Source organism: Bos indicus, chromosome 5 (assembly GCF_029378745.1).
Source record: "Bos indicus isolate NIAB-ARS_2022 breed Sahiwal x Tharparkar chromosome 5, NIAB-ARS_B.indTharparkar_mat_pri_1.0, whole genome shotgun sequence".
NCBI classification, from domain to species: domain Eukaryota; kingdom Metazoa; phylum Chordata; class Mammalia; order Artiodactyla; family Bovidae; genus Bos; species Bos indicus.
The window spans coordinates 71,174,530-71,186,875 of NC_091764.1; the positions used below are offsets into that span (position 1 = coordinate 71,174,530).

Genomic DNA, 12,346 nt, shown 5'->3' on the forward strand with positions numbered 1-12,346 from the left:
AGCTGAGCGATGGCTGTGGCGCCTCAGTGTGCGCAGCTCTGGCCTTTCTCTTCCTGGCCCTGCCTGCCCACTCTTTTTTTGTTCTGGTTTCTGTTTCCTACGTTCGCTACAGTGGAAAACAGCCGCCACAATGAACCTGAGGTCAGAGCACTTTGCGGTCCCCACGGTGGACACAGCTAAAGGAAGTGGACATTTGGGTCTCCCCAGGGAAGCATTTTTCCAGTGAGCAATGTCATTCCCTGGACAAGTCATGGAGGACAAGTTCAAGGGTCTTTCCCCTGAGTATTTCACTGTGAGGATCTTCACAAAACATGTCCCACAAATGTTATGTTCTCACCACAGAGGTGGCTAAGGAAATCAGTATTTTTGGATCCTGTCTTTGTTTTTTAAAATACCTTTTATCTTCCTGGTAAAAAGCTCCCTATCTCCCTTCCCCTACTCTAAACCAAAAAGCAAGGGAAACCACTCTGTAACGTTTCTGAGAGAAAAAGAAAAAGTCTGAAAAGCCATTCTTTCCCTCCCGATACATTTTTGAGAAGTTGTTTTCTTGTTTTTTAAAAGTCCAAACCCACGATTTTCTTTTCAAATGTGGAAGGTCTTTCATCCCTGACCCTCTGAATGTCTGGAGGCAGGGAGCCTGGGCCCACGGGTACAAACTTTTGTTTCCTATGAGTGAAAGTTGAGGAAACTCAGAGAGGCAGGAGCTCTCAGGGGCAGAGATAATGCTCAAGTGAGAGAGAAGGAACTAAACTCACAGAAGAGAGGGGGAAGCAGCCCCGGAGTCCTTCATCTGCTGACTGCAGGCCCCTCTCTGAATGGAAGCTCCAGAGCAGAGTCCCTGCTACCCTGCCGTATCCCCATCGCCTGAATGGAGGGCTGGTGCCCAGAGGAGGACCTCAACAGTGCATGAATGAATGGGTGAATGAATGGGTGAATGGATCAGTGACCACGTGTGTGTTAAAGCTGAGTTCATGTCTGGTGGTCCCATGAGGAGACGCAGAGGCAGGAGGGCCAGGAAGGGATTCTGGAGATGCAGCGCCCTGGGCATGGATCTGAAGCACTCAGGCGTCCTCAGGAAGGTGGGCACCTCATTCCTCCAGGGAGCAGCCTGGGTCTGACTCGGAAGCAAGTGTGCAGGATGGTGGATCCGCTCCTGGCCCCTACAGTGTCCCCTGAGAAGGGGCTGCTGGGGGGATTTCAGGTATGGTGGCCACTGGACTTGAGGGGAGATTTTTTTTTTTGACTGTGCCACATGGCATGTGGGATCTTAGTTCCCTGACCAGGGATCAAACCCACATTCCGTGCATTCAAGCATGGAGTCTTAACCACTGGACTGCAGGAACTCCTGAGAGTTGTTTTCTAGAGCAAGACTGAACTTGCTAATATAGATGGTAACTCATCCCTGGAAGTTACCGGGCCTTCCTTGGGCCAAGAGTGGGCAGAAGGGCTGTGCCCACCCTGGCCTCCCTCCCCTCCACCTCCGAGCTGGTCAGTCTAGGGGCTCAGGGTGGGAGGAATGCCTTCCTGGCATGGCAGGAGGAGACCAGCGGGGCTCCCACCCCTCCGGTCACTGGTCCTGGCTCGCTGTGGGTCCTGGGAGTGGTGCAGACACGCTGGGCTGGAGCATTAGCTGGCTCTCGCGGTCATCCCAGCCATGTGCTTCCCATTAACTGCCCACACCCAGGGGAGGGGGCAGCCGCAGGGCGCTCCCTCACGTGTCTTGGCCGTGTGTCAGCACCGCCCCTCTGCTGTGGTGTGAGGAGAAGGCCGCAGAAGGGAAGTACCAGAGGGACTGGTGGGGGTGGTGGTGGTGTGTGAGCAGAGAGACGTGACGCTGGGGAGAGAACTCTGAGCCAGCGCAGCCTTTTCAGGGGAAGCCACGGAGAGCCATGGGCTCTGGCGGGGGCCGGGAAAGGGTTAGGAGGGGAGGGGGGCTGTGAGGTCAGGAGAGACACAGGGGAGCCATGGCCTGGGAGGAGGACTGTGGGATTGGGGGAGGCCTGGGGAGGAAGTCATGGGGGTGGGCAGGGGAATGGGAGGCCCACAGGGACCCACAGGCGACAGCTCTGGAGGGCAGCAGGGGCGCGTTGGCCTGTGAGATGCAGGAAGGTTGAGGGAGAGATTCTGGGACTCTGAGCCCCTCTGAGCCTCTCTCATACATTTCCCTTTATTCTCACCCCGTTCCTAACCATCAGTGCCCCGCAGTGACTAGTGCACCATCCTCCCTGCCAGCCGGCACACTCCATACGTGTCTTGTTCAGCGCTCTATCTCCAGAACTGCCCCACACCAGGCCCATGGGAGCCCCTAATACATGTTTGTTGATTGAACAGTGAGGGACTCTCTGCACGGTGACTGTGGAAGTGGGTCCTCTTTACCCGCTTAGATACTAAGAAAATTTAACAGACTAGAGGGGACAGAATCTTGCCAACTCTTGGCCCAGTGCCCTTCCCCTACCGTTAGGGCCACAGGTGTTGGAAGGTTATCAAACCTCATGCCCAAAGTCATCAAAGTCCAGGGCAGGACCCCTGGGCACAAAGGCTTTAGATGCAGCCGAGGGGGTGGGTGGGGGTACATGAGGGCAGTGGGTGAGAAGCCTCTGGAGCTGCTCCCTGAGGCCTAGGCTGCTTGTGCCCCAGCCCTGACCTAAGATACAGCTGACCACTCTGGAGGTCACACCTGGACTCCTTCCCTCTGGAATGCCTGCCCAGGGGCCTGGTTCCGGCCAGGAGGAACTCCTACTCCATTGCTCACCTCTATGATGTAATCTCTGCCATCTTTGCTGTGGACAGCCTTGACAGCACAGATGTCCAGGCCACCAAACATCTCCGAGCAGCTGTCCACCCACAGCCTGTACCTGCAGGGACGGACAGACAGTGAGTATGCAGGACAGGGGGCAGGGGCGGGAAGCAGACGGCGAGAGATGCAGAGACAGGGGGAAGGAGAGACCCCGAGAGACACCCACAGAAAAAACAGGCTAGGAGACAGACAGTGACATACACATAAACACATCCATTCAGAGATGGAGAGAGACAGGAAGACATAAGAGACAGAGATGCACGAGAGAGACAGAAAGGCAGAGAAACAGACACAGAGAGAAACAGAGGCAGTGGGAGAGACAGAATGGGTAAAAAGAAAGGCAGAGATATAGATGGGCAGTGAGAGACACACAGAGGGAGAGAGGTTAGAGAGGGAGCCAGGCAGGCAGGCGACAAGCAGGATGAGGGGGAGGAGTGGGGAGTTGGGGGGGATCTCAGAGACCTGATCTCCTTCCCCTCCCCAGGACTTTGCTGGCCCCCAGTACCGGGGAGCTTGTCCTGCCCCCAGCTGGATCTGTCCTGGACCCCAGCTGCCCCTGAAGTCTTTTTCCCTTGGGAAAACTTCTTGAAGGGCCCCAGAAGTCCCTCCCAGGCCCAGCCTGCGGGGACAAAGGGTGTATTCTCCCCCTGGCCTGAGGCACGCAGGCAGAGGAGCCTGGCAGGCCTCTCCAGCCTGGCCCGGGGGGCCTGGCCCTCTGGACCCGCTGCTTTTGTTCCCTTTCCAGCCACTTGATGGCTGCAGGGTCCGTTTGCTTTGCAGGAGAAGATCTCAGTGCTGGACTCTGACCCTGCAACAAGGGGATGGTTGTATCTTCCCGGCCTTGTGCTTGGCTTCCCTCGTGGTGGCTGGATTTGGAGTCACAGGGGACTTTGTGTCAATGTTCTTGCTTTTCTCCCCACTCTCCAGGGTCACATGGGGCACGCCTGCTTAGAGATCTATTTGTGTCTCTGAGCCATAAGGCCTGGAATGAGCTGAAGTGCTCTCAGAGCTGGCTCTCTCATCTCCTCTGCTAAGTTTCCTTGAGGCACTTAGGCTACTGACCATGAATTTGCAGAAGGGAAAGTGGATTCCAGGCCTGAGCAGCCCCACTCCCATAGCAGGCTCCTCCAGGAATGGCCCATGGGGCCTGGGACTGAGCAGAGCCAGGGAGATAATGACCTACTGGAGACACCTGTGAGCAGCCTGCAAGGCCCGGGGAAAGGCTGGGCTTACGTTCTGGAAAGCTGGTGGAGAAAAGGGCCACGACTGCCCCTTGAATGCCCACTGGGGGAAGGCTGTCACTCCCCCAGAGCAGGTGGTGCAGTTGTGCCAGGGACCCCTGAGACTGGAGAGCACAGGTGGGCACCCACCTTGGGGGCGGCACCTGGGACTGGCGGGAAGGGAAGGAGACTGCTATTTCCAGTGCACTCCTGCCACTGAAGATCCCTTTCTCATCAGCCCTCTGGCTTGGGTGCATTACCTCCAGCCTACAGCTGAAGGAGTTCAGAAAGGGTACTTAACCTGTGTAACACAGATCTGAAGGGGGCAGGACCACTCACTTTAGTTCATGCTGTTTCCTCAGCATAGAGCCCTGAACGAGTTCCACAAGGGCAGGAACCGCGTTACATCCCTCCCCTAAGTCTCAGTGCATGTTACTGCAGCACGGTGGTCCCACTTCACTCTCTCGGGGCAGAGATGTGACACAGGAGTATCTAATTACAGTGCTGCTGCTTTCTGGGTCATCGTGATGGGGTCCATGATAGTCATGTGACTTAAGTCAGGCCTATCAGTGAATAAGGCTCAATTCCAGGCTTTGATTGAAATAGTTGGGAAAGACATCTTTCTGCTAGACTTGACGCAGTTAAGATGTAAGCCTGGAGCCACTTTGGATCACTATATGAGTGAGCTGGCCTTCTGGAATGAAGCCAACATGGAAGAAAGCTGAACTGAAGTTGGCAGTGAAAGTGAAAGTCACTCAGTTGTGCCCAACTCTTTGTGACCCTATGGACTGTAGCCCACCAGGCTCCTCTGTCCATGGAATTCTCTAAGCAAGAATACTGGAGTGGATGGGTAGAATAAGTTCTACAGGCCTACCTGGAGCTGCATCTTGAAGTTTTCATTGCCACAAGCCAGTAAATCCCCTTTGGCTCCAACTAATCCATTTTCTGAAACTTGCAACTGATACAGAGTTCTTAAAGGGAAGGGTTGGGTCTTTTCGTCTGGACCTCTTTAGTGCTTAGCATACATAACATGCAGTAGGTACTCAATACATGTTCACTGAACAGACCTTTCTGACCCTAAAGCCCATGCCTTGCCACTGTCACTGAAGGCTTGCAAGCAGAGATCACTGGGCACTCAGCAAGGGATGTGTGTGTGCTGCTGGCCTCAAAAGCAGGTGGCTGGACCTTCTTCAGGTGAAGATGGCTCACAGGTGTTGTTTAAAGGGAGGGACTTTCAGCCAGTGTGCCTTTCTACTGCATTCATGATTCACAGGAAATTGACCTCTCCCTCCTCATGCTGAGAGAGGAGTGGACACTGAGAGAGGAGTGGACACTCCAGGTGGGAGCTGTGGTACCCTAACGGGATGCTTCCATACAGCTGTCAAGAGCAGAAGAGACTGGTGAGGACTTCCTGCTCTCTTCCTGCAGCAACTGGCAGGGCCACAAAGACCCCTGGACGAAGTCAAGATGTCAAGGTTTTAGTCTTATCTCTGCCATTGATCAGTTCTGTGACTTGGACAAGCCATGATCCCCCTCTGAACCATCTTTCCCATCTGTAAAATGGGGTTATTGTAAAACATTCCCTGAAGGCTATTATGGGCAATAAAGCGGATCATGCCTAGGAAAGTGCTCTGTGGGTGGTGAGACGCTGGCCAAAGTGCGAGACAGCATTCATGACAGGATCCTTGCTGTATCCCTGTCTACCTCCCCCTGTGGTCGGTACCCTTCCCGAAGCACCTCCGTTACCTCTTACCTCTCTGTCATGGCCACCTGCTCCAGCATGGCAGAGCCTGTGTTGGCCTTCCAGTTTCCAGAGATGGAGGTTCTCCTGTACCAGAACAAACGACACAGTGAGGGAAGTAGGGATGCTTATCATTGATCTGCTTTCCTTTTTTGCTTTGGCTGTTTGGTGGCTCTGATTCAAATATCTAGCTTATATTGTTCTAAGTCGCTTCAGTCATGTTGGACTCTTTGCAATCCTATGCACTGTAGCCTGCCAGACTCCTATGTCCCTGGGATTCTACAGGCAAGAATACTAGAGTGGGTTTCCATGCCCTCTCCAAGGGATCTTCCTGACCCAGGGATCGAACCCTTGTCTCTTATGCCTCCTGCATTGGCAGGTGGGTTCCTTACCATGAGCGTCACCTGGGAAGCCCACTATGATGTGCATTCTTAGATACACATCCTGTCTTCAGATTTTTGTGTGTGTGTTTTTATTTCCCTTTATATTGATTGTCTTATTTCTTGGGTCTTATGTATCTTTTCCTAAGCCACGTTTGAAATGTAAAATTGAATTTAATGAATGCCTACACTATCAGATTAAATCCTTCAAATGACCTCCTGTTTTTTTTAGAAGAACTAGGGTAGTATAGCCCCTCGTGACTCTGGAATCTTTTTTGAGCACTAAAATGTAGGAAAAATAACCAATGGCGAGAAGTGACTGCCTTTTCATGGTGAAGAGCAGGAAGGCCTCTGCCTCTGCCTGCCTCATCACCCTCTCAGTTCCTTTGCTTTTTCTGCTCCAGCAACAACTGACATCCCTTCGGGTGCTCCAAAGCCCATGGATTTTTTCCAGTGTATAGGCCTCCATATACTTTTCCCCTTTGCCTGATAGAGTCTTCATCTCCATCCTTGTCTCCCTAAGTCCTACTCATCTTTCAAGTTTCATCTGAAAATGTGACTTTCTGACATGACACTTCCCCAATAAGAACCCCCTATACTACATTCTACCAATGTTTAGAAAAGCTCCTTTCAGTTGCAATGACCGCTTTAGTGTGCTGACTTCCCTGAGGGCAGGGAGCATGTTTGACTCATCCCTCTGTACCTCTAGTGTCCAAGGGTTCCTGGCAGGTAGTAGGTTCCAGGTAACAACTCACTAGGTAAGGGGTTGTGTTTGCTGAAGAGAAATACAGAAAAAGTATATCCAGTGGCATATCTGGATTCAGCAAAGACTGAATGGCTTTAAGCAAAATGGAAGTGATAATGTGATCTGTTTCATGTCCAAGGAAAGGCATGTGATTGAGCTTCAAGGGTGAACCAGTGCTATCCAATGTCTTTCTAAAAGAGAAAATACAATGTATCTGAGAATAGCAGATGCTGAGAACAGGTGGCCAACAGGAGCCATAATGGTTAAAGTGTCGCATTTAACATTTAAATGGTTAAATGTTGCAGTCACATTGATAAGCTTCAGTTGGTTCAGTTCAGTTCAACTCAATGCAATTAAATTCAATTTGGCAAACAATCATCAGGCCACCCTATGTCTTGACTACAGGACTAATCTGAGTGTGCAGAGATGACCCCCCTCCTCCAGCTGTTTACTACCTTAAAGGGTAGACTAGCCTAAAACCAGAACAGAGGCATGGTAGGGTTAGCAGTACACGTGAGGTGTGAGGCATTCTGGGGAAACAACGTTTTAGATACTTTATGTGACCCCAGAAGATAGTGACTGAGAGGTACCTGGAGGGATGAGTAGGATAGGGTAGAGTGGGATCTGTATGGTGACAAGGGAAGGTAAGAACTGACTTGAGTCAGGTACGAGTTTGAATCTTGGTTGTAGTGTTTCCTAGTTTAACCATGGACAACATTTCTGAATATTTTCTTATTAGTAAATAGGAACCATTTTAGTACCATGCTTATAGGGCATCATGTGGATTAAAGGAAAGATTCTCATAAATCTCTTAGTACAGTGGGTGCTACTATTATTTTTCAGTAAGTGTAGATGAGAAAAGAAAGCATTCTATGCCAGCAACAGCAGGAGCACAAGCTAGATTGGTCTTCTTCCAAGAAGATAATGATAGAGAGAGCTGATAGTGAGTGCCTTCTATGTCTGAGACTTGGGTCTAAAAGCTTTATAAACACAGGCTTCAGTCTCACAAAACCTAATGAGATGGACATTATTATTATCATCGGTCCCATTGAATGACAGAAGCCACGAAACCATATCTGAGAAACTCTGTGCTCTTAACCATGACTCTCCATGGCAGAGCCGAACACAGGTCTGGGGAAAAAAGTTGATTGGCCCAAATATGATGCAGCCGCTTGAATGAAGGATGGAACGTAGGCTGTGACAATGGAACCTACGTTTATGACACAGGTTTGATGCTGACCCCCTGGTTGAAGAGGGCAGGGGTGAGTGGAAAGGTGCCGACCTAACTACCTTTGGAGATTAGTGGAGACTGGATGCCTAAGAACAGAAGAAGCCATATGTAAGTCCTGCACCGTAGTTGCCAAAGTTGTTCCTCACGGGGCTACAGCCTGACAGTTCTGCAACTGTACACATGTGCTGGGATTGAACAAAGAAGTACGTGGAGGGAGGATGGGGGAAGCCAGGTTTTTTCACTGTTGGGAGTGGAAAGTTACAGATAAGCAACTTGGGAAGGCTAAAGTGAATCATGTTGAAAACCGAGCCCTAGTTGAAAGTCTGACACATCAATAGGAGCTGTTTAGCTTTAGCTATAGACGGATATATACAGAGAGAAATAATTACAGACGTGTGTATACACGGGTTGAGATACACACATTTATTTCCCAGCTCTGTCTGCTGAGAGGACTTAGACACAATGACACTCAGTAGCAACAAGCACAAAGGCCTGAGTGCAGGGCAGGAAGTGGGCCAGAAAGGACGTTGAACGGTCATGGGCGGAGAGGGCGTTCTACACTGAGGTCTGACACGAACCCCTTCCCTCGGACGTGGGCCAATGCAGGGTCCAGGAAACGCCATAACTAATGACAAATTGGAGCTGTCGGGACAGAAAGGCTCAGCATAAAGAATGCGGCAATGAGGTAATCCTCAAGAAGAGAAACTGGGACAAGGTGTCGTCAATGTCAAGTAGAAACGCTAACAATGAGGAGAGGAGGGAAATGATATCATGAGGGATGGTGGAGGCCTCAGGAATGTGTTGGACCATGCACTAGAATGTTCTCCGACTCAGAGGGGTTATGGGTGTGGAGGTGACTTTATCGCCCTGAAGGCATCTGAGAGCAGTGACAGGTCTGGCCTGGCTCATGGGTGGGAGAACGGTTGGCAAGACAGGCCAGAAGTATTCCTTTATCCATCCCTTTCCTGGGCATATTTCCTTGCAGGTCAACGGACTGCATTTTCTCCAGTTTTCCAGGCAGTGGCAGAGTGGAGTGGTTGCAACTGAAACTGGGAGGCCTGCAGAGCCTAAAATGACCATCTGGCCACTTACAGAAAAAAGTTGCCAATCTACAGTCTAAGCAATCCAGGTAGAGCAAAAGTAACCCTAGATAATACAGAAATGGAGATGTATGTGATCAATGCAACCTTACTTATGAGACAGGTGGGAGCTAGACTTGGCCTGTGGGCTGTGGTTTGCTGACCCTGACCTAGAGCACAGCTCCACCACACAGAAGCACATAGAGAGATTGTCCAACTGTCCAGAACCATCTGTTGCAGTCTTCAAAGGGGGAACCATGCAATCAGCGCTCCATCCAGGCTTGGAGACCAGGCACTTATTGCCTCTCTGGAGTCTCATCACTTCAAGTGGAACCAGCACTTTCCAAAGTAAGACAGAGAGGCCTTGGAGCAGAAAAGACAGAGCTCTCCACGCAGTCAAGAGCTCCCACTCATCCTTGTAACCACAGCTCCAGCATGAGTCATCATCTGCTTGAACCACCCCTGGATTGAATGTGTGATGAATTTTCTGGCATTTGTCCCTTTTCTTTTAGTCACATAACCTCTATCTCCACTGGATAATGACCCTGCCTGTGGTGCATGCTGTCTTGGTGGGACTCTCTATACGGATCGTCTGCCTTCTTCTGATAATCATGTGACCACCGTTGGACTAATCAGCACTGTTTCCGTGGAATTGTAATCTTGCGTTAAGCCCTGAAAATGATTATGGTAGATTCCCTTCCTCATGGGGTGCCACGAAGACTGTCTACTACTTCTGGCTACCCAGATTCCTGGGGCTTCCCTGAATCCCAATGTTTCTGAAATTGGTAATTTGGGGTTAGTTAGTTTTTTTAAGTTTCTGATCATCCATGGGTTTCTAATAAATTCCCTTAAAAAAATTCCACCATATTAGTCAGATGTGGTTTTTACTGCTTGCAGGTGAAGAAATCTGGTGTAATCTCCTACCTGATCTTATTAGTCCCTGGGAAACCCTTTTGCAGCCCATAGCCCCAGAGTCTTCCTTTCATGGTTACAGGTCAGATCATGACACTTCTCTGCTCAGAAAGGAAGAGAAGAAAATCCAAAATCCTCAGCAAGGCACTGAAGGCCATCCTTGATGTGTCCCCAAGTGTCCCTTCCATGTATGTCTCCTGTGACATACATCCCCTATATGCTTGCAAAGAGGCCAACAGTCTTTATTTCTCTGGGGGAAATAGCCTTCATTTAGGTAGACAGATTTTTTGCCCTGGAATAAGCCATGATGGAACAGCAGCCTTCCTCTGTGACAACTAGAGGTGAAGGGAAGTAAAGGAGACAGAAAGGGAAGATAAGATGTCCCTGTGGGGTCTCTGCCATGGGGTTTAGTCTCGGTTCCTCTCACACTCTGCTCCTACCCTCCTCCCGGCCTCCCAGCCCCTACCCCTGCCCAGGGACTCACATGTAGGCCTTGTAGTTGGACCCGATCTTCTGGATGCGGATGTCATACTTGGAGTCGATGAAGGCCTCGGTGGTGGCATAGGTTTTGGCCATAGCCACCATGCTGGTGACGTCCTGGTAGTCGTGCTGGTTTTCTACTTTGATCTGTTGGGAGGATGAGGGGATGAGCACCACATACCCGGTGTTCATTGAGCACATACCCTGTGCTGGGACCCAGGGCTGCATATATAGTGACCGTGAGAAGGTCATCTGCCTGGCAGGGGAGGCAGACACAGGATGCAAGTTGCTCCCCAAAGGCAGCATTCCACCTGGGGAAGTCGAGGGAGTCTTTATAGGAGGGGTGGGCTCTGAACAGGGGTCAGGAGAGGGAATGCGATTCTCACATGGGCTATGACACAGGTACATTCTCTGGAGAGGATGGAGGATGGACAAGCCAGGGGCAGGAGGAGCTGGGGGGAGAGGGGTGGGCCAGTGGTCTACACTGGCCGAGGGGGCAGGAGGGTGGAGATACCTGAAGAGGGTCTTCAGGGAATAGACCATGGTGGGCCTCAACAGCTTTGGCAGGGGCTAGAATGCTAGCCTGAAGCTCTGGATAGCCAGTTGAAGAGGAGGAGTTTAAACAAGAAAGTAGCCACATTTGTGTCTCCTGCACTCCTGCAGCAGTGTGGGGAGCCGGGTAGGGGGTGTGATATGGGACAGAGAGAGACCAGTGTAAGTGTGTGTGTGCATGTGGTGTGCATGGGCAGGTGTGTGCATGTGGGCTGTGTGTGTGAAGTTTGCGGGGGACACGTAGAGTGTGCGAGGAATGTTCAGTTCGTGGCATATGTGTGTGGTGTTTGCATGTGTGATGCACATGGTGTGGTGCTTCTGAGTGTGCAGGCAGTGTGGGCATGTATGTGTGTGGAGGGAGTGTGTTGGGATTGTGCATGCTCTGGACACAGCTAGCTCTGCTAGGCCAGAGGCCTGGGGGAGAAACTCACTCATGCTGTTTACTGGGCTGAGGCCAGGGACACAGGGTGTGCCCTGGGGTCAGCGAGAGGTCTCAGGAGAGCTTCCAAGGCCAAGGGCAGGGGACGAGGCCAAGGCTCTGGGAGGGCGATCTCAAGACACACCATAGCCTGACTCCAGCCCCTGTGGATGGCTGCAGGCCCCCTCCCCTGTCATCCTCACTTGGACAACAGAGGGGTTCCTTGGCCAGCAGTGGGCAGAGGCCAGATCCTCGGGGATGGGTGTGTGGAGCTTGTGTTTGGGGTGGTGCTGTCCTTCCAGCCTCTTCCAGCCCTTTCCCACCTGCCCTTCAGGCTCAGCAGTGCCTAGACCACTCCATCCCCCCCATAACGATGGCGCCCACATCTGCCCTGACCTCACACTTAGAGAACATTTTCTCAGTTCTCTTCTGGGACTCAAAATAAGATTGTGGGGCAGGCAGGGTGGGCATTATTATGACCATTTAACAGATGTGGAAACGGAGATCTCTCTCCTTGTCCAAGGCCAGAGAGCAGCTAAGCACAGAGCTGAGAATGAAACCTAGGACTCCAAAAGCACAGCATTCTCTGAACCATCCCAGGGTATTTATGAGTGCACGTCCGCTCTCCCACCCAACAGGTTGTAAACAGCTTGGTAGACCTCCTCTCTGCTCTCTGTGTGTCCTCGCCCCGGAGACAGCAAGCCTCCTCCCACCAAGGCCGAGACCACTCTTTGTTCTAGGTCCCCTAAGGCTCTGACTGCTTGCTGTTCCCTCCTTCCTCGTAACAGGAC

At 51.4% G+C, this 12,346-nt stretch overlaps 1 protein-coding gene across 6 annotated transcripts in view; it reads right to left on the bottom strand.

The window, feature by feature from the left end:
• The window catches only part of SYN3 (synapsin III), a 498,442-nt gene that overhangs the window by 22,170 nt on the left and 463,926 nt on the right, over positions 1–12,346 (bottom strand). For all 6 annotated transcript variants that reach the window (XM_070789671.1, XM_070789672.1, XM_019961256.2 and 3 more), the window contains 3 exons: positions 10,590–10,732; positions 5,771–5,845; positions 2,753–2,855 (listed from right to left, as the gene is read on the bottom strand). In XM_070789671.1, the coding sequence (XP_070645772.1) occupies positions 2,753–2,855; positions 5,771–5,845; positions 10,590–10,732 (321 nt within the window). The remainder of the gene's footprint in view (positions 1–2,752; positions 2,856–5,770; positions 5,846–10,589; positions 10,733–12,346) is intronic.